The following is a 23,529-nucleotide window of genomic DNA, read 5'->3' as shown; positions in this document are numbered from 1 at the left end:
CTCGTTATATTTCAACTGCAACTCAAATGTATGACTACCAAACTCAAGATTTGTGATCTGTGTTTGTTGAGGAAATAGCACCTGACGGGGTGGGAGGGGTGAGCCAGGTAAATAGGTGCGGTCGTTCCAGATCTCTTGGAGAAATATTTGCTTTTCCCTCCAGCTACAATGTTACAAAAGGCAGATGGGAAAGACGAGTGGATGGACAGGGACAGCCTGGGAGAACAGACCCAGCATCTGCTTCAGGGGGACAGCAGATCGGAGGAGATGACGGACGACCCGGACGCGCCCCAGCCGATGGAGACCAAGGTGTACAAGCGGCGCTGGGTCATGCTCTTCCTCTTCGCCGCCCTCTCCATGAGCAACGCCTTCATGTGGCTGCAGTACAGCATCATCAGTGACATCTTCACGCGCTTCTACGGCGTCCAGTCCTTCTGGATCGACTGGCTCTCCATGATCTACTTCCTCACCTACATCCCTCTCATCCTGCCTGTCACCTGGCTGCTCGACAACCGAGGCCTTAGGGAGATACTTGTGGTGGGTTCTGCCTTCAACTGCATCGGGGCCTGGGTGAAGACAGGCACAGCCGCCCCCAACATGTTTGCCATGACCTTCTTCGGCCAGTTTGTGTGCTCAGTGGGTACAGTTTATGTTCTGGGCATCCCTTCCAGACTTGCGTCCCTGTGGTTTGGGCACCAAGAGGTCTCCACCGCCTGCTCCATTGGCGTTCTGGGAAACCAGGTGCGTCTCTCTTCACCTACTGAGCTTTTAAGCTTTATTTTGCCAGGGTGTGTTTATATTCAGTTCATACTGTACACTTCTCCTGTGTAACGGCAATTGTGTGTGTATTATTAGGTCCAATCGGTAGATACATTTTGTATTATGTCGCCATCTGCTATCTTGAATGTGTAACTGCTGTAAGAGTCTCTGCTCGTGATAACGCTGAGTCCGACCCTGTCATAGTAAGCGCTTCCTCTTGAGTCAGCAGGTTCCGGGAAGTGAATCCCTCTCTCTGGCCGGTGGCTGGTGGCCTCTTCAGTCTCCAGCAGAGAGAGAGATCTAAAGCACTTTCTGAACATGTAGTGAACTCCTGAAGGTATCCAGACATCACTCGGATGGGCTGTATGTATAGACAGACATAGACACAGTGCTGTGTAGTTTCAGAGCTATGCTCTGCAGAGGTTTACATTTTTAGTTTCCTTCCTGTGTCACATCAGAACAGCAGTAACAATTACTAACGACTAATTTGCGAACATGCTTTGGGGCTTATTCATTTAATTAATTCCTATATTAGGGTAGCTTTGGTTTTGGTTTCGATAGGAAATGTTACGCAGGTAATCTACTGGATAGAAAACCGCATGTCTGAAGCAATGTGATGACAGTGAGCTAAATATGGATAATCCTCTTGGTCCTTGTCCATGTCAGCAAAGTGAAGCCTGTAGTCAGACACTCATACTTGGGTTTGATTTTCACACAAGCACCACATTATACAGAACTTTCAAGGTAACACTTTACAATAAATTACACAAAATCTAGAGTAGTTACTAGGGAACTAATGAGGAACAAATGTAACTACAGAACTGACCATTAACTACTAGTTAGTTCCTCATTTGTTCCTCATTAGTTCCCTAGTAACTAATCTAAGTTTTGTGTACCTTATTGTACCGTAAAGTGTTACCATTTCAACAAAACTCGAGTGAAGGTAGAGGCCCAGATAGGATTGAGTGTAGATCTCACTCCTATGATAAGGGCGGCCGGTTCCACTCCACCACGGCACACAGTTGTTCAGTGCGGTGACACACGAAGCGGCAGGCACACAAAATGTGCGCACAATATTTCTAGTCTAACTAAAAGCTTGATATAGGCTTTTAAATAATTGTTCAAAGTGATTTCTTTATGTTTGTGTGTGTGGTTTGTTCTTCCCAGCTTGGGGATGGCTGGTGACCTCCACCACTCGAACCGTCTGCTTCTGAACAAGCTCCCACGGGTTGGGTAAATTAACTGTACAATGAGATTACATTGACAATGCTGTAACCATGTTAGTCAGGTTGCTGGGAGGGTGTGTGCTTGTTGTTAACTTCACTCATAAGAATTGGTTGCACTGCAAATAGTTGATAAAGTATTATATCACCACCTGCAAGCTGAGGAAACAGAAAACGTCGGCATGTTTCACTTCAGATGTGCTCCTAACATGTAGCTGCAGGAGTCAAATAGTCAACAGACAATGTAGAGGCCCGCCGCTGGCTCCATGTTACACAGCCAAGCTTTGTTCAAACCCACAGAACTTTATTTGAAATTCTAGTCAAGATCCCAAGGTTTCCAGTTTCAGGCTCACCTGGTAGAGCGTGTACCACTAAGGCTTAGACTTTCATGTCAGGCTCACCTGGTAGAGCGTGTACCACTAAGGCTTAGACTTTCATGTCAGGCTCACCTGGTAGAGTGTGTACCACTAAGGCTTAGACTTTTATGTCAGGCTCACCTGGTAGAGTGTGTACCACTAAGGCTTAGACTTTCATGTCAGGCTCACCTGGTAGAGCATGTACCACTAAGGCTTAGACTTTCATGTCAGGCTCACCTGGTAGAGCGTGTACCACTAAGGCTTAGACTTTCATGTCAGGCTCACCTGGTAGAGCGTGTACCACTAAGGCTTAGACTTTCATGTCAGGCTCACCTGGTAGAGCGTGTACCACTAAGGCTTAGACTTTCATGTCAGGCTCACCTGGTAGAGCATGTACCACTAAGGCTTAGACTTTCATGTGGCCCACCTGGGTTCCAATCCTGCTCGTGGTCTTTTGCCAAATGTCATCCTTTCTCTCTCTCTCTCCTCACCTGTCCTGTCTGCCAACTGTCCTATCCAATAAAGACACACACACACACACACACACACACACACACACACACACACACACACACACACACACACACACACACACACACACACACACACACACACACACACACACACACCCCAAAAAATATATATATATATCTCAAGGTGAATCTCTGCTGGATGATAATGTGTATAAAACTGTGTACAAAATACCTATTTAAAAAAATCATTTTGATGTCATGGTGCAGCCATACAAAATGGCATCTTGGGTTTGAATATTTCACTCACTAACTGATGCTACTTAGGGGGGGTTTAAGGGGAAAGTAGCCTGGTAAACCAGCCGGTCACGTGAACTCACATTTCATTTGAGTTGACGTGACTGGCTGGTTTAGCAGGCTACGTTAAAAGGGCTTTGATGCAATCGGGAGTCACTTCAGAGGGCAATAATCTGCCTCTCAAATTATGTTTAGCCCTTAATTTGTCTTGACAGCTGTTAACTGCCAAACAAACCCATGAAAATGAATATGTGGCTACAGCACATGTACAGGCATAGCAAAGCTCCTTTAATGTAAGACATGAATGAATTGTGTGCCCTCCATGCAGCCTGTCAGTCATACAAATGATTTTCATATCCCCTTGGATGCTCAGAAATAGTCCACAAACAGGACGAAGTAGTGGATTTGCATGAGGGCATGTGATGTTTGAAGATCAAATAGAATAGACTAACCATTGCGTGCCTAAAGTAATTTCCATGAATGTTGATGTGGTAGAGAAGCCAATCTGGTTTTGTAGCAGGAATAAAATAGCCTGTGTAAACCCAGCCTCCACGTAACATCTATGTACTATCAGTCACCAAGAGTCTGGTGACACGTTCGTCCTCCTGGAGGAACGTGTCACCTTTACGCTAGAGTGGAGGGACTTCAGTTGATGTCGCCTCTGGAATGTTGTTGATGCCCGAGGAAGCTGAGGAAGTGGGCACTTCTCACATGTAGCATCCCTCTGAGATCCATCATACTTGCTGGACAGTATGGAGTGGGGGGGGGGGGGGGGGGGGGTGGTTAAGCAATCTGGGCACCCGGAGTCTATCAGTCTGACGACTAATAATTGGACGTCTGCGCCAAGACTTCCGCTTCTGACATTGTTTACAGCCCGACGGTGTCTCATTATGCAGTTATCTGTTTATAGAGATTAGCCAAAATGTAATCTGGACCTGAAACACCTACAAAAAGTATCAATCGATCAACTACAACTCCATTCTTGCGTCAATCAGACTGTAAACAATGACCATGGCGCACGGAAGCGGAAGTCTTGGCGTGGACATCCACTCTACACTGGAAACCCAGAACCCGTCTGTCCCTTCGTCGTCAGAATGATCGACTGTGGGAGCCTAAGTGGTCTGAAAAGAGGCACAGACAATTGGATCTGCAGGCACAGTTCTGGACTACACTACCATCTACAAGAAATATGACACTTTGCTATACAATTACAACTGAACACACTCTTTTATATTTTTAGATTTTGCAGTATGCAGTCATTTCAGTATTTAATCAAGCATGCATTGCTGGCGTGTTTGTAGCTGGTATACGGCCAGCAGTCTAATGCAAATGCTGTTCACGTTTGGAAGATTTTGTTGTGTCAGTGTGTATTCAGGCAAAGCAAGCTATCAAAATAATGATGTATTCCATCTGTCTGAAGTGGTATTCAATAAGCATCAAACTTTTCTTTTGTGATCCCTTCCTGCAAGCTTGTCCCATTTATATAATGGCGCTTTCCCCCTTTAGATTATGTTGTTTTTACCTGCAAGTGTGTGTGTGTGTGTGTGTGTGTGTGTGTGTGTGTGTGTGTGTGTGTGTGTTCGTGCATGTGCGTGCGTGTGTGTGTGTGTGTGTGTGTGTGTGTGTGTGTGTGTGTGTGTGTAACTATGCACACATGCACGCACAGACATCAGATGGTGGCACAGAGTGATACTTTGTCCTTTTCACCCACAGCTGGGTATCGCCATCGGGTTCCTGGTGCCACCGATCCTTGTGCCTAATGTGGAGGATAAGGACGAGCTTGCTCACCATATCAGCACGATGTTCTACATCACGGCTGGAGTGGCCACCGTGATCTTCGTCCTCGTGGTCGTGGGTAAGGCTTTGAGGGAAGATGACTGTTCCCACCAAAAGGTGTATAGCCTATAGCAGTGCTTCCCAAATGGTGTGCCTAGGCACACTGGTGTGCCTTAGGACAAGTCCAGGTGTGCCTTGGGATTTTGCATTATTGCAATTGCAAATATAGCCTAAAACTATAGAAAAAGTGGGTGTGTTGCTCCTTTGATGTAGTAATTTTGCAAAGTTTCAAATTAATTCCTAGAGTAATATATTTTGTCAAATTGTATTTTACATTAGTAAATAAAAAAACATTTAGAGTGATAAGAGTAATAGAGGCTATTTTGCACCGATAGACTTAAGCTATATACTGTAGGTGTGCCTTGGGCACAAAAAGTTTGGAAACCACTGGCCTACAGTGATGATCAAGACATGACATGGCTCTGTACTCACAGACAGTAGTCCGTTGCATTTCTCTGTGTCGACAGTCTTTACCTTTTTCGTGGTTGGCATTGTAATGCTATTTTTAGATGAGAACACTGCTTTTTGCGTTGGACCAGTTCTCTCTCTGGCACAGCTCCTGTTCTGGTCGTTAAAGCGCCTCGGGCATCGCTGGTGAAAACTCAACAGCACTGTGACGAGCAGCTGCGGTAATTGCTATAATTGTCCACCTTTCGACGAGATGTGTTCGGACGTGATGTGAAATACAAGCAGGAAGTCATGGAAGTGCGTTATGAAATGATCATCCTCCCACTTAGCCTCAACGTGAGACAGTGGTTAGCACTGTTGCCTCAAAGCAAGAAAATCCTGGGTTCTAACCCCGGTCCATCCCAGGCACTGCGGCTGCCCACTGCTCCCAGTTGTAGGAAGGTTCCAGGGTGTCCAAACCTTTTTGAATGGGGGCCCGATTAGATCATGTGAAAATGCCGGGGGGGCAGGTGCTCACATCATATGGGTTATAAATAAAATAAAATAAAAAATCACATACAAATGTACTCTTTAAAGATTTTGTTTACCATCTGAAAGCATTACTTCTGTTTGTGCTGTTCCTACTTGGTGCTTGAACAAACTGTATGATAGTGCTGTCATGATTAGGTGAAGGGAAAACATTTACCAATACTGTCTGGAGGGCTACATTATAGTATATTTTGAGAGACAAGCCGAGAGCCACTTAAAATCAGTCCGCGGGCCGCAATTGGCCCCAGGGCCGGACTTGACATGCCTGCTATAGAGGATGGGTCAAATGCAAAGTATGAATTTTACCCACGCGGACAATAAAGGATAACATAACTTAACTTAACTTAACTTAACTGAAAAGCGCTGTATAAATGCAGTCCATTTACCATTTAACCTTGCGAGGCAGCTTAATTCGCATTTGATGAGCTCATGAGATCACGATCACGATACGGTTCACACGACAAAAACAAAACATCTGGCAGCGCCAGGTTAGTACCTGCATGGGATACTTTAACATTCGCTTATTGGGGAAGCTTATAGACTATTATGTGACTATAGTCACATGCATTCCCTACCAATATGGAGCTTTACAATACACACAGGTCATTGGCTGTGTGTGTAATTGTATTGTAATCACCTGTTAATTGATTACAATCACCTGTTATTTTCCTACCAAGATGGCCATGTGGTGATGTAACTTAATACTATCTATGGACCCATTTCACAGCAACCGTTTTGAGGTGGTAAAAGCAGGAAGTAAAGCAGCTGTAACTAATACCATTAATTATGCTTCCATTCTGTTTAGGTGTTCCAGTGCCAGGTGCCCTCATTAATGCTAATGATTACAACTGCATTACTTACTACTTTACCACCTCAAATGGTTGCTGTGAAATGAGCCTATTCACCTTATGCAGCCCCACCCACCTGACCCATTGTATCACGACTTCCTGTTCAAAACGGTGGCTGTTTTACCTGCTCAAACTAGTCTGACTCACCTGGTCAAACGCCTAATTTGACTCACATTATGAGTCAGTCAGACTAGGATTATGAGTCACAGGAAGTGTAACTACAATCGGAACTTCCGATGGTATTTACACTTCCGAATCCTGTTAGTCTCTCAAGCCAGATGGTCTCTTGCCACGTGTGGAGTACTCTGGAGCCATTTCCACCACTTCTGGACCTGGGGGCATAAACCAAGGAGATGGAAACAGTCTACCGGAAACGTGTGCCAAAAAAATCATGAGAATGTCTGTTTCCTCGATTAATTTTCAGTTGCAAAGCTTCTGTATTGGCTTAAAAGATGTGATATTGTGAACTTCTTCGAAAAACTTTGTTTGGAATGTCCATCTTTTGTTTTGTTGTTTTGTTTTTAATCCTGTTTCCGGTGCCTGTTTCTGGTCTAGGCCGGAAACAGCCGAGAGGTGTAATTCAAGGATAATGGAAACCAAGCTCTTCTCCTCGGGAAGAGCCTGGTGATGCGAAGTTACGTGTGGAGCATTTTCGCTGGGCAGGGAGGACTACGTCCGATGATCATAAACCAAATAATCCTCCTAAATTGTCCGGTATTTTCATTTCATGAACTGAGTAATTCAATTACAATTACACTACTGACACCAACGTAAAAGTTATAATAATAATTTATTAATTACAACGAAGGGGAAATAACTAGACAACACAAACTAGCCTACATAAACCAAAGGAACAGAGCAAAAGGTGCATCGGTGAAGAGGGAGAGAGAATGAATGGTCTGAAGGTCTTCTTAAGCCCAAGGAGTACACTGCCCCCAGATGCACCCAATCAGCCTAACGATGACCCCACCCACCAGGCTTCTGCAAGACGAGCCAGAAGAGTGGGAGGGCCGTCACACTACTGTATAAACACATTGTGCGTTTATTGCCTACTTATTACACTATTACCTGCAGTAGCTGCAAATTGTAAGATTAATGGTTTATTATGTCAGTCATAAACTGTTACATTTTAACAGGCCCACAGCATTTGGCAATAGTTATATGATTTATGTTGCAAACACACATTGCAGTTGAAATGTTGAAAACGTTTTGCTGTCTCGGATTGTGTCTCTATCTACTTTACTATCAGTGCAGATTATTTTTCATTCAAAAACTGAAGAAGACACTTTGAAAAAGTTCTGAAAGCACAGCATGTGCTTAGGCAAGAAAATAGAATCAATTGATTTTGCAGAATATGATACATACTAATACAATTAATACACAGTTGCCAGTTCATTTGTACAGACGATGGATTCTGTCTCTGTTAAATTGATAAGGAATAGATTTACTCTGTGGTTTCCGTCGTGTTGCTGAGCTGTAATTTATGATAAGCACAAATCATGGATTGGTTCCTTATCAAATCTGAAACGTGGGACAGGTGACGTGTGCCAATCTGATGTGGTAATGACTCAGTGTATTAAGGCTAAATACTTAATCTGATGTGGTAATGACTCAGTGTATTAAGGCTAAATACTTAATATGATGTGGTAATGACTCAGTGTATTAAGGCCAAGTACTTGATCTGATGTGGTAATGAGTGTATTAAGGCTAAGTACTTAATCTGATGTGGTAATGACTCAGTGTATTAAGGCTAAGTACTTGATCTGATGTGGTAATGACTCAGTGTATTAAGGCTAAAGTATTAAGGCCAAGTACTTAATCTGATGTGGTAATGACTCAGTGTATTAAGGCTAAGTACTTAATCTGATGTGGTAATGACTCAGTGTATTAAGGCTAAGTACTTAATCTGATGTGGTAATGACTCAGTGTATTAAGGCTAATTACTTCAGTCATATCAAGATCATACACTGTATCCATACAAATGGTAAAACTATATATATACAGTGCACTCCTCTTATACTTTGGGACGGGTCAAATTGATCACTATAAGCGGATGATCATTATAACTGTTTTTTTCCCTTTTCTTTATTTCTCATGCAGATTACCATCTAATTGACATTTGCATAATATTTTTTTTGGCTTGGTTCGAGCCTTAAAACTCGTTATATTTGGATTTATCGAAATGACTATGGAGAAAATGGACGCAGAACTTACTTCTTTTGAGCTCTATAACCGTTTCTCCCCAATGGACCCTTTTCACGGGGGCCATTTTGTGTCAAACGGCAGAATAAACACAGGTGCAAGCAAAACACTAATGAGGGTTTCCAAATTCCAATCATGGAAGTTTGAAACCCTCATTAGTGTTTTGCTTGCACCTGTGTTTATCCTGCATTTCCGACACAAAATGGCCCCCATGAGAATTAAGGGTCTATTGTAGGGCAAATGGCTCTGAGGCTGCTTATCCTCTGGGTGATTTATCTTATCTCACCAGTCTTCGGGGGAATGCCCCAGTCACACACACACACAAGCACACAGAAACGCACGCCCGCGCAAACACCTGTTTCACTTCCTCTGTTATGATGGTGGATGGTGGAGACCACAAACTCAAAGCTTTCACTATCATGCCATTTGTTTTGTGCCATTCTTCTTTCTCAGATTAGGAAATTCCCACACTCTAAAGGCATGCACAGCCACAGGAATAGGCTACTCTGAAGTGTGTCACTTGAACATTCCAGTTGTTGGGGCGTCCGGGTAGTGTAGCGGTAGAAGATTCCCTGCCTAGTGCCTACCAACGCGAGGGGCGCAGGTTCGCATCCTCGTGTTACCTCCAGCTTGGTCGGGCATCCATACCACTGAGCAGGCACGATTGGCTGGTGTGGTGTCTGCGGCAGGAAAGGAGGGAAGCCGGATTGAGGGTATTTGTCCTGGTCGCTGCACTAGCGCCTCCTCTGGTTGGTCGGGGGGCCTGTTCGGTGCAGAAGGGAACTGGTGGGAATAGCGTCATCCTCCCACGTGCTATGTCCTACCTGTGAAGCTCCTGCTGTCAGGTAAAAAGAAGCGGCTGGCTACTGCGCATGTGTCGGCTCTCCCCAGATCTGCAGAGGGTGGTGCAGCGACCAGGGCAGCAGGGGGAAAAATTGGCCAAGTACAATTGAGGAGAAAATGGGGGGAAATGGGAAAAACTCTTCCTATCCATTTTCTCTGGCTCAATCAATGGTAGTTTATTCCCCAGTTTAATGCATTACAAACTTTAAAAAAAAGAAAGAAAAGATTTTGCTAACAACCGGTTGTTATACATTACTTTCACTTAAAAAATCCACAGAATGGACCAGAATTAATCTCAACAAACATGGAAATGCATAACAGAGGAAGTGAAAATAGTCAATGTTGTGTCGTTAAAAGTATTTACCACCATTTATTTTCACATTAGACTGAAAGGAGGCGGGATCCAGAATCCCTTATTTGGGCCGAATAATGATGTCATGAGAGGACCATTGCTATATTGCACACAGATTTTTTTGAGAGTTTGACTGAACGGTCTTCGTGTGTGTGTGTGTGTGTGTGTGTGTGTGTGTGTGTGTGTGTGTGTGTGTGTGTGTGCGAGTGTGCGAGTGTGTGTGTGTGTGTGTGTGTGTGTGTGTGTGTGTGTGTGTGTACGTGCATGTGTGTGCCTGCTTGCTCATTCCCCAGTGTTCCAGGACAGACCGGAGCTCCCTCCCACCCAGGCGCAGGCCCAGGCCAGGAGCATCTCCCCGGACCAGTACTCCTACACCGCCTCCATCCTGAGGCTGCTGTGCAACAAGCCCTTTATGCTGCTGGTGATCAGCTATGGTGGGTCTCCTCCCGCTAACCTCCATCTTAATGAGTGCATCTATCACCCTCTATTACACCCGGTATGGAGGAGGGGGGCCTTGGGGTATAAAGGCATATCCTGTGGTTTGTCAAGTCAAATGAGAAGAGGAAGGCGGAAGGAATGTACAACTCTAGCCATTTAGTTATTGATTCTCTGCTGCCTTTCAACTGTGGCTAAATCTCTCATCCCTCAGCTGATTCACTTACAGACCAATGCTCCCTGTATAAAGTTAGCAGTCTTAATACCCTGCACTGTTTATTGACCTTTTTCACTGCAGCCATTTTGTCTCTAAAAGGCAGGGTAAACATAGGTGCAACCGTGCAACCAAAACATTAATGAGGGGTTCCAACTTCCAATACATTTAGGTGTTCCAATGCTGCGGCCATCGTTAATGTATTGGTTGCACCTGTGTTTACTCTGCCTTTTAGACACAAAATGACTGCTGTGAAAAAGCCCATAATCATATTTTTAGCATTGCAAGAATTTGCAATACAAATACCATTGCTTCAGAGAGGTAAAGTCATGTAAAATAAATATTTCGAAGCTAACAGTTGATCTCAGTAAGATTTGTCTGCTGATGCACGGCTGGCGCGCGAGACTAGATGGTGGGGTAAACACCCCCATATATCTCAATGGGCTGACTCACCAAAGGTGCTGCGGCTCTACACTACAGGATTGGGGATTCAAAAGCAGGTACATAGACGTCTGTTCAGATGTTATGTTCACTGCAGGGGTTGAATCCCTGATCCTGTCTGCCTTGGCTGGGTTAGCAGCTAAATGCTAACTCTGCTGCTTTGGAAGAACGGGAGGATTTACCCCACGCTGATCCATTGAACACGAGACACTGATTGTATCTATGGAGATAAAAATGTAGTCACAATTACATCATCATGACATGTGGTTCACCCCACGCTGCAACATCATTGTAACGTGGATGTTGTTGCAATATACAGGTGAAAGGTAACACGTGCATATCTGTAGCTGGAGATATTTGTTGATATTTACAATCTTATCAGTTTATCAGAGGATATGTCATCAGTATGACTCATCCAACATATGTGTAGCATTGAGCTAAAGGTCCTTTCAGAACCAATCGGTTTTTGCACTGATTGTATGAAGGCTCAAAGGTCACCATTTAATGATGATCATGTTAATGATTGACAATTGACATTTTAAAGATCAGACATTAAAATTCTGTCTGTCAATGTGTAGCCTCAAGTTGTATATAATTTATAATATATATATAACCTTTATTTAACTAGGAAGTCACATTGAGCTTAAAACCTCTTTTACAAGTGAGACCTAGCCAAGATAGGGTCAGATAGCATGTCAGGGCATTTAAGGCACTTTGTGTCCTAACTGTCACACCCCAGCGAGCTAAACACCCTAAAAACAGCAGCGTTTTTAGACGGAGCATCAGGTCCCATTCCCTACAGCAGAGGTTTTCAATGTGGGAGGTGGGCCTCCACAGGGGGGCTCCAGACAGTTTCAGGGGAGGCTCAGTGAATGAAAGTGAAATAAATATTACATTAGTTATCAAAAGGAGATCTCATAGAATAGCCTAAGTGTGTGACTTGATTAAAAAGAAAGTTCAGAGATACAGTGGAATCTGCTTTTAGTCTGAAGTACGTCAAACAGCAATATCAGGCTATCTTGGCCCAATTGTTGAGTGTCTATGGGATCAAGTAACATGATCATGATCAAATAGGCATCCAAGAATTGAGCAAAAACACTTCTGAGAATAGATCTCTTTGTTCTCTGCAGGGTTGAATGTTGGCTGCTTCTATGCTGTTTCCACACTGTTGAACCAAATGATAATTCAGCACTACCCTGTAAGTCCTTGTTTACATGCTAAGGCAGTAGCCTTATTTCCTTTTTGATGTCTTGCTTTCTTTCATGCTTTCTGTCTTGCTGTCTTTCCTCCCTTGTCCAAAGAAATGCTCACATGCGCAGTGTCAACACAGCCAACATGTAGACTGTATTTTGTCTGGGATATAAAGTGTTATGGCCCTATAGTGCTCCCAGGATAAGATACGATTTTGCAGGGTGCAAAATGTCACGGCCGGTCCAGTCATTAAAACCTAAAATCGCTATGTTTTCTGCCTTAGGGTGAAGAGGTGAATGCTGGGAGAATTGGTCTGACCATTGTCGTTGCTGGCATGGTGGGGTCGCTCATATGTGGCGTCTGGCTGGATAAGACCAAAACCTACAAGTAAGATGAGCTGCTCTGTTTCATCAAAACTGAACATGCTTTTTGTTCCTAATGTTGACATGCCATCAGGAAGCAGAGCTGTCAAAGCAAGCAGCCCAGGTTTCTGTTGTTGAGCCACACTCTCCCATTGTCTCATGTGGGAGAGAGTGAAGGGACCACAGGCAGTCAAAACATCAAGTCCTTTTCAGTTTGTTGTTTTTCTCTCGCTATCGTGGCCTCATGAACTTCAGCTGAATCTACGACAGCAGAAAAGTCAGTGTGACCTCCGAGAGGAAGCGCTCAGGCACATTTACCAGTCGTCGAGCTCAGCGATCCCTTGTATTTGCCACAGTCTTAGCCTTGTATTTGCCACAGTCTAGCCTTGCACTGAAGGAAGCGCTCCTCACATGGATGACTTTTCAATCGCCCATTCACAGGGAGGCATCTAAGCGAGTTAAAGCTCTTGATGGAAGTGGGCACCAGTGAGATTCCAGCGCAACTGAGTTCTGTGTCTGACGTCCCGCTCCGCTTATCGGAGCCGACAGGCTTATACTGGTCCCCCCAGGTCCCAGCTCAGGCCTTATACTGCTGGAACATGGAAACCAATAATAATAATAATAATAATAATAATAATAATAATAATAATAATAATAATAATAATAATAATAATAATAATAATAATAATAATAATAATAATAATAATAATAATAATAATAATAGGTGCATGGCACAAAGTCATCCTATCTAAAAAAATATATCTCCTGTTTTCCCTATTTGTTTATTGCAGTCATTCAAGGATACTTTTATTTTGGTAAAGCAAACTTAACTCTTTTTCACAAAGAAACATTTTGTGGCGTGAGGTTGAGGAAAGATTGAGCAGTTACCTCAACAGAAGATGTGTGGTAAACCCACCTTCAGTTATCTGGCAAACAGACTATTATGATTAGGAAAGCTCTCGTCAAATTCTTACCATGCCATCAGGATACAGAGCTGTCAAAGCAACCAGCCCAGATTCCGGTTGTTGACCCACACACACCCATTGTCCCATGTGGGAGAGAGTGAAGGGCCTATGTTATATTAACAAAAACATTTGGGAGCGATATTTCATGCGTGGTTGTACAAGGGACAGCTTCAGCAGAGTAAGCCTGTTTGTGTAGAACGTGCCTGGGTTATGACAAGAGGTCTTCACTGTTCCAATCCTGGAAGATTGTTTTTCCTCTCTGAGGGGATGGGGGCTGTTGATAGTCGAGCTCCAGCCTTAAGTGATATTTGGGGTTACTGTTAAAGTTGTGAGTTTCATAAACTTTAGCTTAGAAAGTTTTTCAGATATTGAATGAGGAATATTAGGTAGCAGTTTTGTTCCCAAAGTGGATAAATGTCTTTTGGGAATGTATCCATTCAGTATAATATGTTTTCTCTGTTATGGTCAACTTTGGCATGCATGTCGGAAACTTAAGCCTCGTCATGGGATTTAGCTTCTTAAATGAAGAGATTATATTACATTTCTAAGATGATTAGGAGTTTTAATAGCCTCTCAGTATTTACCCAAGGGTGGGTGGGTGCTCTGTGTGAATGCACTGGGTAAATATAGCGATTGACTGGATGGTAGTCGTTAGGGGTGGGACAAAATATCGATAGATCGTGATACTTCCTCTTGCGATACATTATCAATACACTGGCATCTGTATCGCGATACCATATTGTGACGCCATATCATGACATTTTATCCTGAAATGTGTATTGTTTTGCATTCTTTTTGGCATGAATTCTTTCTGTAAACATAATTTACACAGATTGAAAAGATTTTAGTGAGGCATTATTTTATATCCTTCCTTTAAACATTTAACTTCACACGTGGAGTCGTGGACAAGTGTCAGTCAGTATGTGTTAAAGAGGCAACATGCAGTCTGCACTTTGTTGTACAATGGTTCATGTCAATTCTATGAATAAATACATAATTCCTGCTGTTTGCCTTTTTATGGGTCTTTTTTCTTCTTCAGTTACACAAATATCGCAATGTATCCCAGATGAAATTTCTTGCAATGTATAGATTATTGCAGAATCGCTGTATCGTGATGCCATCGTTATCGAAAGCAAAGTATTGCGATAGTATCGTATCGTGAGTTACTCTGTGATTCCCAACCCTAGTAGTCATGTAACTACTATAACTCTAATGACTGATTTCCCTTTACCTCTCTCCTCAGACAGACGACCCTGGTGGTCTATTCACTCTCTTTGGTTGGGATGCTGGTCTACGCCTTCACCCTCAACCTCGGCCATTTGTGGGTGGTATTTGTCACATCTGGAGTCCTAGGGTATGTCCAAATGAAACCTGGCCAACATGCAGGTCATAAACCTCATAGCCGAATGCAGTCATTTGAATCACCCTAAACCCCCTGTATGTTTGCTTTCTGGAGGAAAAAATATGCTTCAGGAAGAGTGGTGGCTATTTTTCTACATATTGAGTCACTAACAGGGTTCCCATGGGCCTTGAAAATCCTTGAAAGTTTGTGGGTTTGAAAGTGTGTGGGTTTAAAAGTGTGTGTGGGTTTATTTCACCAGGATTTCTTGACTTGACAAAATGACTTGACAAAATTGACTTGAATCCATAATGGACTCTATGATGTCTAACTTTGATCAGTGTCATATCTGCAAAACATATACATTTTGAGTCCTTGAATTTAACCAAAAAATACCTTGAAAAACCTTGAATTTGGTGTAACATTAAAGGTCCCAATTCGTGCAGCTGTAACCTCTTAAAAACGTGTGTCTCTGGTCCATAAAACATGATTCTGGATTAATTTGTCGAAAATATAGCAACCCCGTTTGTTGTGACGGAGTTCTCACTTCCTCATCTCGTCGCTTCCCAAGAGCTTGTGACCACTCATTACAGGGAGGGCTGACAGCAGTATATATGCATTTACAAGTAAAAACAGCTTTTGCACGGAATGGGACCTTTAAGTTGTTATTCCATGTTGCTAAAACAGACACCTTTGGTGGGTAGAGATCGACTCCTTTATAAGCGGTGTCTAAAGATAAGGTTTAGTTCTGTGATTGATTGATTGTTCATTCGTTAGATCTAGATTGACTCACTCTCTAAACTCAGTTGAGATAATGTTTGTGATGGTTATAAAGAAATGTAATAGTTGTGACTAATTTTAACCCTGAGGTTTTGATGAACCACATCTTCACATTTGGTTTCTACAAGTTTTTTTTTGTTATTGTTTCTGTGATTTTCTCCCATCTGGCATGAGTGCTGCTTTGTCAAAGCAAAATTAAGACTCCTACGTCTCCCCAGTCCACATGCTTTATCCCTATAACTATTTCTATTTATAGTAAGCTGATTAAGCCAATAAGTGGTTTCCATAGCAATTCCTTTCTCTGATTTTCTCACTTACCCTCCTCTTTAAAGAGGTGATGTCTGTGTTCATATTCCTTGGAGAGGATGAAATAAGTTGATGTAAAGAAATGATTCTAAACTATACTTTTGAAATGTAAGGCTTCTATTTGATCTGTCTAAAGGTTCTTCATGACAGGATACCTGCCTCTTGGCTTTGAGTTTGCTGTAGAGCTCACCTATCCAGAGTCAGAGGGAACCTCATCCGGGCTGCTCAACTGTTCAGCTCAGGTCAGTGAGCTGTTGCAAAGTCAGTGAGATAAGCTGCATGGTCACGTTGTCTACGATCACTTTGGAGGCTTTTCTTGAATATATAAGGCAGAATGTAAAATAAAGATCATATGTTTAGCATGGGACAGTAAACATTTCACAAATCTCGTTCCAGATCTTTGGAATCATTTTCACCATCAGTCAAGGGAAGATCATTGATGCATGGGGCACTTTAGCGGGGAACATCTTCCTCTCTATCTTCCTCCTCATAGGAACTGTAATGACAGGTACAGCCAATGTTTCCTCTCATCCTCCTATAACAATGTTAACAAGACAGCAGAAGTCCTCAGACAGTGAACACTGGACTCATGTCAGCCCATGTGTTTGTTGCCAGTCACACAGTAAACCTCACTTACTTACCATGTGCTGTAGTTTAAATGTGGGTCCTGTAACCAGAGCATGGCTGTTTAATCAACATGTTTAATCAATGTGTAATCCCATAGTGACATGTGCGGAGCTGTTCACATCTTTCACAGAATGAGGATGCCCCCTAGTGGCTGAATGAAGAAACCATATTTTGTTATTAAAGTCACAATGAAATGAAATTGTTACATATTTCTCCATACCATACCACAACATACACCTAGTTAACAATACGTACCAACAACAAAAAATGTACTTGTATTTTTATGTCAAAATCCCATGCTTTTACTTCCTGAAAGGAATGGTTACTTCATGGCGTACTACAGTAGTAGGTGAACATACAATTCCCAACCAACAATACCATTCCAGGCTTTGAACAATCCTCCCTTTCTGCTTCATAACTCATAAATATAACTCACAACTTTTAAAGTGACACGAGTGGCAACACGCTACAGTGGTGAATTGTTGGGTTTTCACTCCTGAAAACCCTGCTGCCTTTTCCTAAGACACCATGGTTGCCTCCCGGAGGCTGGAAGTTAATATTCATTTTGAAGAATCTGGAAGTTGTGACAGCTCAATATTCATAATAGTCACTCCATGTTTGTTGCATTATGTACTGCGCCCACATCCTCTTTCACCCATAAACACGTTGAATTACAGAAGCAATAATCGAAATGGTTTTGAAAATAAAGTATATATTAAAAAAAAAACTTGACTTTAAACCAACATACTGTAGTATATATTATCTCCATCTCAATGTTAACAGAAAGGCTACACATGCCTTAAATTCAACTAATCATCACATTCATATCTTTCCTCCTTCCCCATCTTTATCACAGCATTCATCAAGTCTGACCTCCGGCGGCAGAAGGCCAATGTTCAGGCTGAGATGCAGGTGGCGAAAGTAAGTGCATCTGTGTGTGCTCGGTGAAGAGAGGTGGGATCTGAGAGTATAATAAGTGTATCTGTGTGTGCTCCGTGAAGAGAGGTGGGATCTGAGAGTAAGTGCATCTGTGTGTGCTCGGTGAAGAGAGAGGTGGGATCTGAGAGTAAGTGCATCTGTGTGTGCTTGGTGAAGAGAGGTGGGATCTGCATGTCCCATGGGAAGGGAATGTGTTGGTTGCTGGCCTGGCATAGGGCTATGGGCACTCTGCGCAGGCTCTTCTGGCTGCTCCTCTGCAGTCCGCACACTGCTATGCACTTCTGCTGCTCAATGCAGGGTCACACTGCTGCGCTGGTGGAAACTTTCCTTCAGAATCCAATACACCCCTCACCCTCAAACTCTGAGGCGCGCAAACTGAAGGGGACCACGTAGGGTCTTAATGACAAATTCCCCCAGAAAATAAATGAGAGACTGTACTGTACTCTAGCACAGGCAGAAGAGAAAACAGGCTTCCCGTGTAGTGGATAAACTGTACACTAACTAGCTTTTCTAAGCATAATAATAATAATATAATAATGTCTGGCACTGACTGTGTGTAAAATAGCACTCACCCTCTAGTGCATTTTTAGACTCCTGTCCTCAACAACACATATTCTATTCACATTCTGGACATGCACAAACTGTCAGTCTGACAGTTTGACAGACTAATTTCTCATCTTTTTTCTTTTCTTTTTAAGGGATACTAAATGTAAAAGGGGAAACAGACACAAAAATGGGGTGTATCACAGGGACTGTGGCAGATGCTACAATGTCATTATTAAACGTATCTAAATAAATTATAATGTAATCCCTCAAGTTTATTATTTGGAACATAAGCCCCTTATGTTCCATTGCATCACCAGCAAAACAGCAGCAGCAAAATTCTTAATCATCTCACATAGAAGTTAGTGTATGTCTATTGCAAGAAAGTCATCTTACAGCATCAGAATACCTCAAACTGAAAACTAAATGGGCGAATCATATTTTCCTCGCATCATATCATTCCAAAAAAGAGGGACTTTTAAAAAGCATTCCATATCAGCACAAAACCACCACAAACGACCCAGAAAGACATTATGTTATTATTAATGGAATTATTATTGGAAAGGTTAAAATAACAGTAGCCAATATCTTTGGACCTAATGATGACAACCTTTTTTCCACACTGTAGTTTCATGCTTAATTGAATTTTTAAGATTCAATCCTATAATAAGAATGAATTATTATAATAGGCGGTGACTTTAACACAGTCCTTGATCTAAATGTGGATTGGTCAAATACAGGAAACAATTACAGATTGTGGCACTCAGTTGACACCATCAAACAGTATGGAAGATCTAAGGTCTTAGTGATTGTTGGCGATCATTACAACCCTCATGACCGAGAGTTTTCATATTACACATCTTCTCATAGAAGTTTTCTCTAATTGATTTTTTTAACTGGTTATTCTTGTTTTTCAACAATGTTTTTAATTTAAATTTTCAACAAACATCAGCAAACAAATATGTGTCCCTCCATACACAATCACAGACATTTTACAAGTAACTAGTTATTCTATATTGTAAAATAAAAAATAAAATCGGAAAACCAAATCCGGAAGTACATAATGGACCTATCAGTTTCAGTTAAACCAACCCAAACCCCTCTGGCAGGTGGCGGTTCAACACTTCACTCTTGACTCTTAAAATCCAACAATTTCTTTTGTAGAGAGTGGACATCCTTTATTGAATCGATCCATGCTTAGGGATGTATTATCTCTGTGACCTTTTTCACAGCAGCCATTTTGTGTCTAAAAGACAGGGTAAACACAGGTGCAAGCAAAACATGAATGAGGGTTTCCAACTTTCAATCAATTTAGGTGTTCCAGTGCTGGGGCCCTCATTAATGTTTTGGTGGCACCTGTGTATACCCTGCCTTCTAAACCCAAAATGGCTGCTGTGAAAGAGCTAGCACCATACATCTGGTTATGTAATTGGATTTGGGAGGTAATTGACTATAGTAATAAGCCATCAATGGTTTGTCCATTAAAAAGGAGAAAGGAAAAAGAAGAAGAAAAACGTTTGTCCATAAACGGCCTACAGGGGGTTTAGTTCTGTTGATAGATTTCTTATAGTCTTTGGTCTGTTATGTTGGATACGCCCCGGCCCTCACTATGTAGATTCATGTTGCGTGGCTCAGGACTATATGTGTTGCCTGCCCCCTCTATCTGCCTTCTCTGTTGTGTCTGTCTGACTGCCGTCAGTCTGAGGAAATCCTCATCCTTTGTTTCCTCAGTTAAACAAATCTCGTCATTTGGCCATCATACCAAAATATAAGATCCTCGTAAGCGACCCTAGATCAGGGCCACATTAGAACATGGTTATGTAATTTTCTGAGAGTGATTCCCTCAATATTTTCCATTTCAGGAACTTTCCCATGGGGAGATTCCCTCAAATCCTCAGCCAAATTGTAAAGCAGACAGACTGGTCTCTGAGGGAGCTGTTTGTGATGCCAATTGAAGAATAAAACTGAAATGAAGACTATTACGCCATGATCCAATTCCCTGTTCACAATGGAAGAACTGACACAGTTCTCTGAAAGGGAGCTATTTATTTTAACAGAGCTTATATGGGCCGGTTCTGGCCGCACAAGGCCAAACATTTCCTAGAATGTCTCCTAGACAAGGCAGCATGAAGGTCACCCCACTGTCTCAGGAATGGCACCTATCCTAATTCTGAACATCTATAATCACACATGGTCACATGATAAAAGCAGTATATAATATGTAGGTCTGGGTAGGTAGTAAGGTATAGTGGGCAGCTAGCAGGTAGTAGGCAACAGTGGCATGTGCACGGAGTGGTGATGGTTGAGGGGGTCAGATTGGTGGTGGTATGGGTGGAGCAGGTGATGGAGCATGAGGTGGCCTCAGGGCCTCTCACCCAAGATATTGTTGCAGGCTGCAGACTCCCTGTCTTCTATGGAGGACTACGGGGTCACAGAGTCCAGCGCCACCTGGCAGCGGTTGTCTTGACACTAAACCACAACCTCACTAAAACCAAAACACACAGCTGCCAAGGTAGGGGCACCCACTCTCTGAAGTTCCAACACAAACAAAATGCCATAATGAAACCATAAAGGACAGAATTACCATGTGATATTTAACACCACTGAAATGTCCAAAAATTGTTACAAACTACAACGTATTTTCATTTTTCAAAAAAGGGCCATGTGTGATGGGTAAATTAATTCTCCACAAAAACATTTTGGAATTACCATACAGTGTGAATGATGCCGTGGGTTATTATTACTCCTGGATTGCAGTACATTCCATTCAAGCTCACAATCAGGTCTTAAATAAAATAATACACCTGCTGTTACTCTGCAGTAAAAAGAAGAAGCAATAACAAGGATTTAGACGCCATGGGAGATTAGCCCACAAACCTGGTATTAGGTTCATAAAACTTTAGCGTCAGCTGTTTACGACTATTGTCTAAATCAAATCCATATCGAGATATAAAAAAGAAGGAAAAGAAAACTGTTTTTTTTCTTCATTAATTGATCACCTCTCTTAAAGACCTGACAACAATAATTAGTCCAGATTAATATCTTTAGAGGGGGGGTACTGTGGTGCAGTGGTAAGCGCTGTCGCCTCACAGCTCGAAGGTCCTGGGTTCGATTCCCACCTGGGACACTGTGAACGCTGAAAGAATGCGTGCCCGTCCGCATGTCCTCGAGTGCCCACCGCCCGGGTGGGGTCGTCAAAAGGGCCTTTCTGTGTGGAGTTTGCATGTTCTCCCCGTGCCTCCCGGGGGTTTCCTTCATATAGGAACCCCCTTCACCAAAACATGCAATATCCTGGTTGCTAATGTGGTTCCTCCTCTGGTCGTTAAGGGCGCCTGTTCGGAGGGAGGGGAACTGGTTGGAATAGCGTGAACCTCCCACGTGCTATGTCCTACCGGTGAAGCTTCCCCTGTCAGGTGAAAAGAAGCAGCTGGCTAACTGCCCATGTCTCGGAGGAAACATGGAGCCAGTTTCGGCTCTCCCCAGATCGGCAGAGGGTGGAGTAGCAACCAGGATAAATAAATTAAATTAGCACTAAAGGGGGATAAAAATGGGATAAAAAATCAGGAGAAAAAAAAAATATATATATATATATATATATATATATCTTTAGAGGCATTAATCTCAAATTAGAGTATGTTAACTAACATTAGCATGATGATGATTTTGATGAGTGCACCACAAAATGCATGGATTATATTGTGTGGGATCTTGCCTGTAAAAGTGATTATTGATTTGATATAAGCAATATGCTAATGAATGTACAGAATTTGTTTTGGTGAATGATAATGCTCTATGGCCTGTTTATTTTGACACGAAAGCCAGTTCTGACTGATTTGTTGTACAATGTGATTGTAATGATGTTCTTTATTCCTCCTTTACAGGACATGACAGCTGATCTAGAAGGAGGCGACCCTCCACCTGTAACCCCGAAGGAGGTCAAGTTATAAGGAGGGAGGTCTGGCTGGATCTCTGTGAGGAGGCACACATTCCTTTACCTCCTATTAACATCAAATACTGACTGAATACACAGATAAAATACAGAACATAAGTGCATACATCCACATGCAAGTCACACACACACACATAAACACAGAGTGAAAAGTACACTGCTGCCCCCTGTAGCAATGTTAGGAGTTAGCAGCACATGAAACTAGAATGAACAGCATATTGGCCTTGGTGAGGCGGAGCAACACACTGATGATGTACTGTATGGACTCCATGAAATTCACAGTAGCCCAAGTGCAACTTACCACTTGGAATCTCAATGGTTTTCACCTCCCTAAAAGTGGAGACTCCAGAAACTGAGTCAGTTGGAGACGGCTCAATGAACTTTCATATTTTACACCTCTCGCATTTTAAATTTGTTGTCACCTACAGTAGTGACTGAGTAGTGCCAATGCAATGCAAATACGAACATTACTACAATTTTAATGTTTTTTAAGTTTCCCCTCCAATTAATGTTAATGAATCCATATTGATGCATTCTGTGATGAGCAATATTTAAACTGTGTTCCCTCATATCTGACCAATATTGTGCGTAACTGAACTCAATCTTTACATTGTTGAAGGTATTCATGAAAATGTTCTATTTTTAGAATGTGCATGTTAAATCAGACTATACGGGCTCTGTGATTTGTCTTCCTGTAATGGCAGTTTGGTTCCCATCAGGTCAGCTGCCATTCAGGATCACAAGGAGAGGTTCTCCTTCTGAGTGCTGCTGATAACGATGAATACTCTTGATGCTGTGCATCAGAGTAAATCTGAGACCATCTTGTCCTTGAAGTGAAGAAACTCAACACTCTCACAACACAAGTCACATACAGGGAGAGTTTCTCCTGGTGATAAAACCATGGAGTAACATGCAAGAGACTTTAGAAAGCAAAGAAGAGTTAGCACAAAACATGGTGGAAAGACAAGGCGAGCAGATCTATGGCACTTTTCAATTTGCACAAGGAAACTTTTTTTTTGGTCTATGTATGATCCTCATAACTTGTATATTTGTTACTGAGAAAGATGGTTCATGCTGTGCTTCACCAGTGGTGGTGCAGTGTGTCGTCTGCATCTTGATGTGTTGTGGATAGTTGTCCCATGTTTTTCATGTTTAATGATTATGTAATCATGTAAAGTGCTGGTTACCCCTCCAGTCGTATTTTTTGTATGACATTTTATATACATCATGAATAATTGGTGATATAATTTTAACTGCTGGTGATACTCTGTAATGAAGAGCATAGTTTTATATAGCCATTAAATCTCTTTGGCAAA

The 23,529-nt window shown here is 42.3% G+C and overlaps 1 protein-coding gene across 2 annotated transcripts; it reads left to right on the top strand.

Annotated features, from left to right (window-relative positions):
* Positions 1–223: 223 nt before the first annotated feature.
* On the top strand, positions 224–23,529 carry flvcr2a (FLVCR choline and putative heme transporter 2a). Of its 2 annotated transcripts, XM_083633858.1 has the most exons (11): positions 224–741; positions 4,819–4,960; positions 10,416–10,556; positions 12,343–12,410; positions 12,687–12,790; positions 14,974–15,084; positions 16,292–16,397; positions 16,552–16,663; positions 17,639–17,703; positions 20,657–20,776; positions 22,146–22,200. In XM_083633858.1, exons 1-10 carry the CDS (start codon positions 268–270, stop codon positions 20,729–20,731), a joined length of 1,398 nt encoding a protein of 465 aa, XP_083489984.1. In that variant the 5' UTR covers positions 224–267; the 3' UTR covers positions 20,732–20,776; positions 22,146–22,200. The 2 variants fall into 2 exon arrangements, with proteins under 2 accessions (XP_083489984.1, XP_083489985.1); XM_083633859.1 differs by lacking the exon at positions 20,657–20,776 and having other exon boundaries at positions 22,146–23,529.

The sequence above is a fragment of the Poromitra crassiceps genome (genome assembly GCF_964638095.1).
Source record: "Poromitra crassiceps genome assembly, chromosome: 3".
NCBI lineage: Eukaryota > Metazoa > Chordata > Actinopteri > Beryciformes > Melamphaidae > Poromitra > Poromitra crassiceps.
Note: the sequence above shows the minus strand (reverse complement) of the source record. Positions and strands in the feature narration are given on the sequence as shown.

What these genes read in the sequence shown, in the direction of transcription:
- flvcr2a (XM_083633858.1), top strand. Translation starts at nt 268, where the DNA reads ATGACGGACGACCCGGACGCGCCCCAGCCGATGGAGACCAAGGTGTAC. An exon ending in CTTCGTCCTCGTGGTCGTGG is followed by an intron (nt 4,961 to 10,415) that starts GTAAGGCTTTGA and finishes CTCATTCCCCAG; the next exon opens with TGTTCCAGGACAGACCGGAG. An exon ending in GCTGCTGGTGATCAGCTATG is followed by an intron (nt 10,557 to 12,342) that starts GTGGGTCTCCTC and finishes TGTTCTCTGCAG; the next exon opens with GGTTGAATGTTGGCTGCTTC.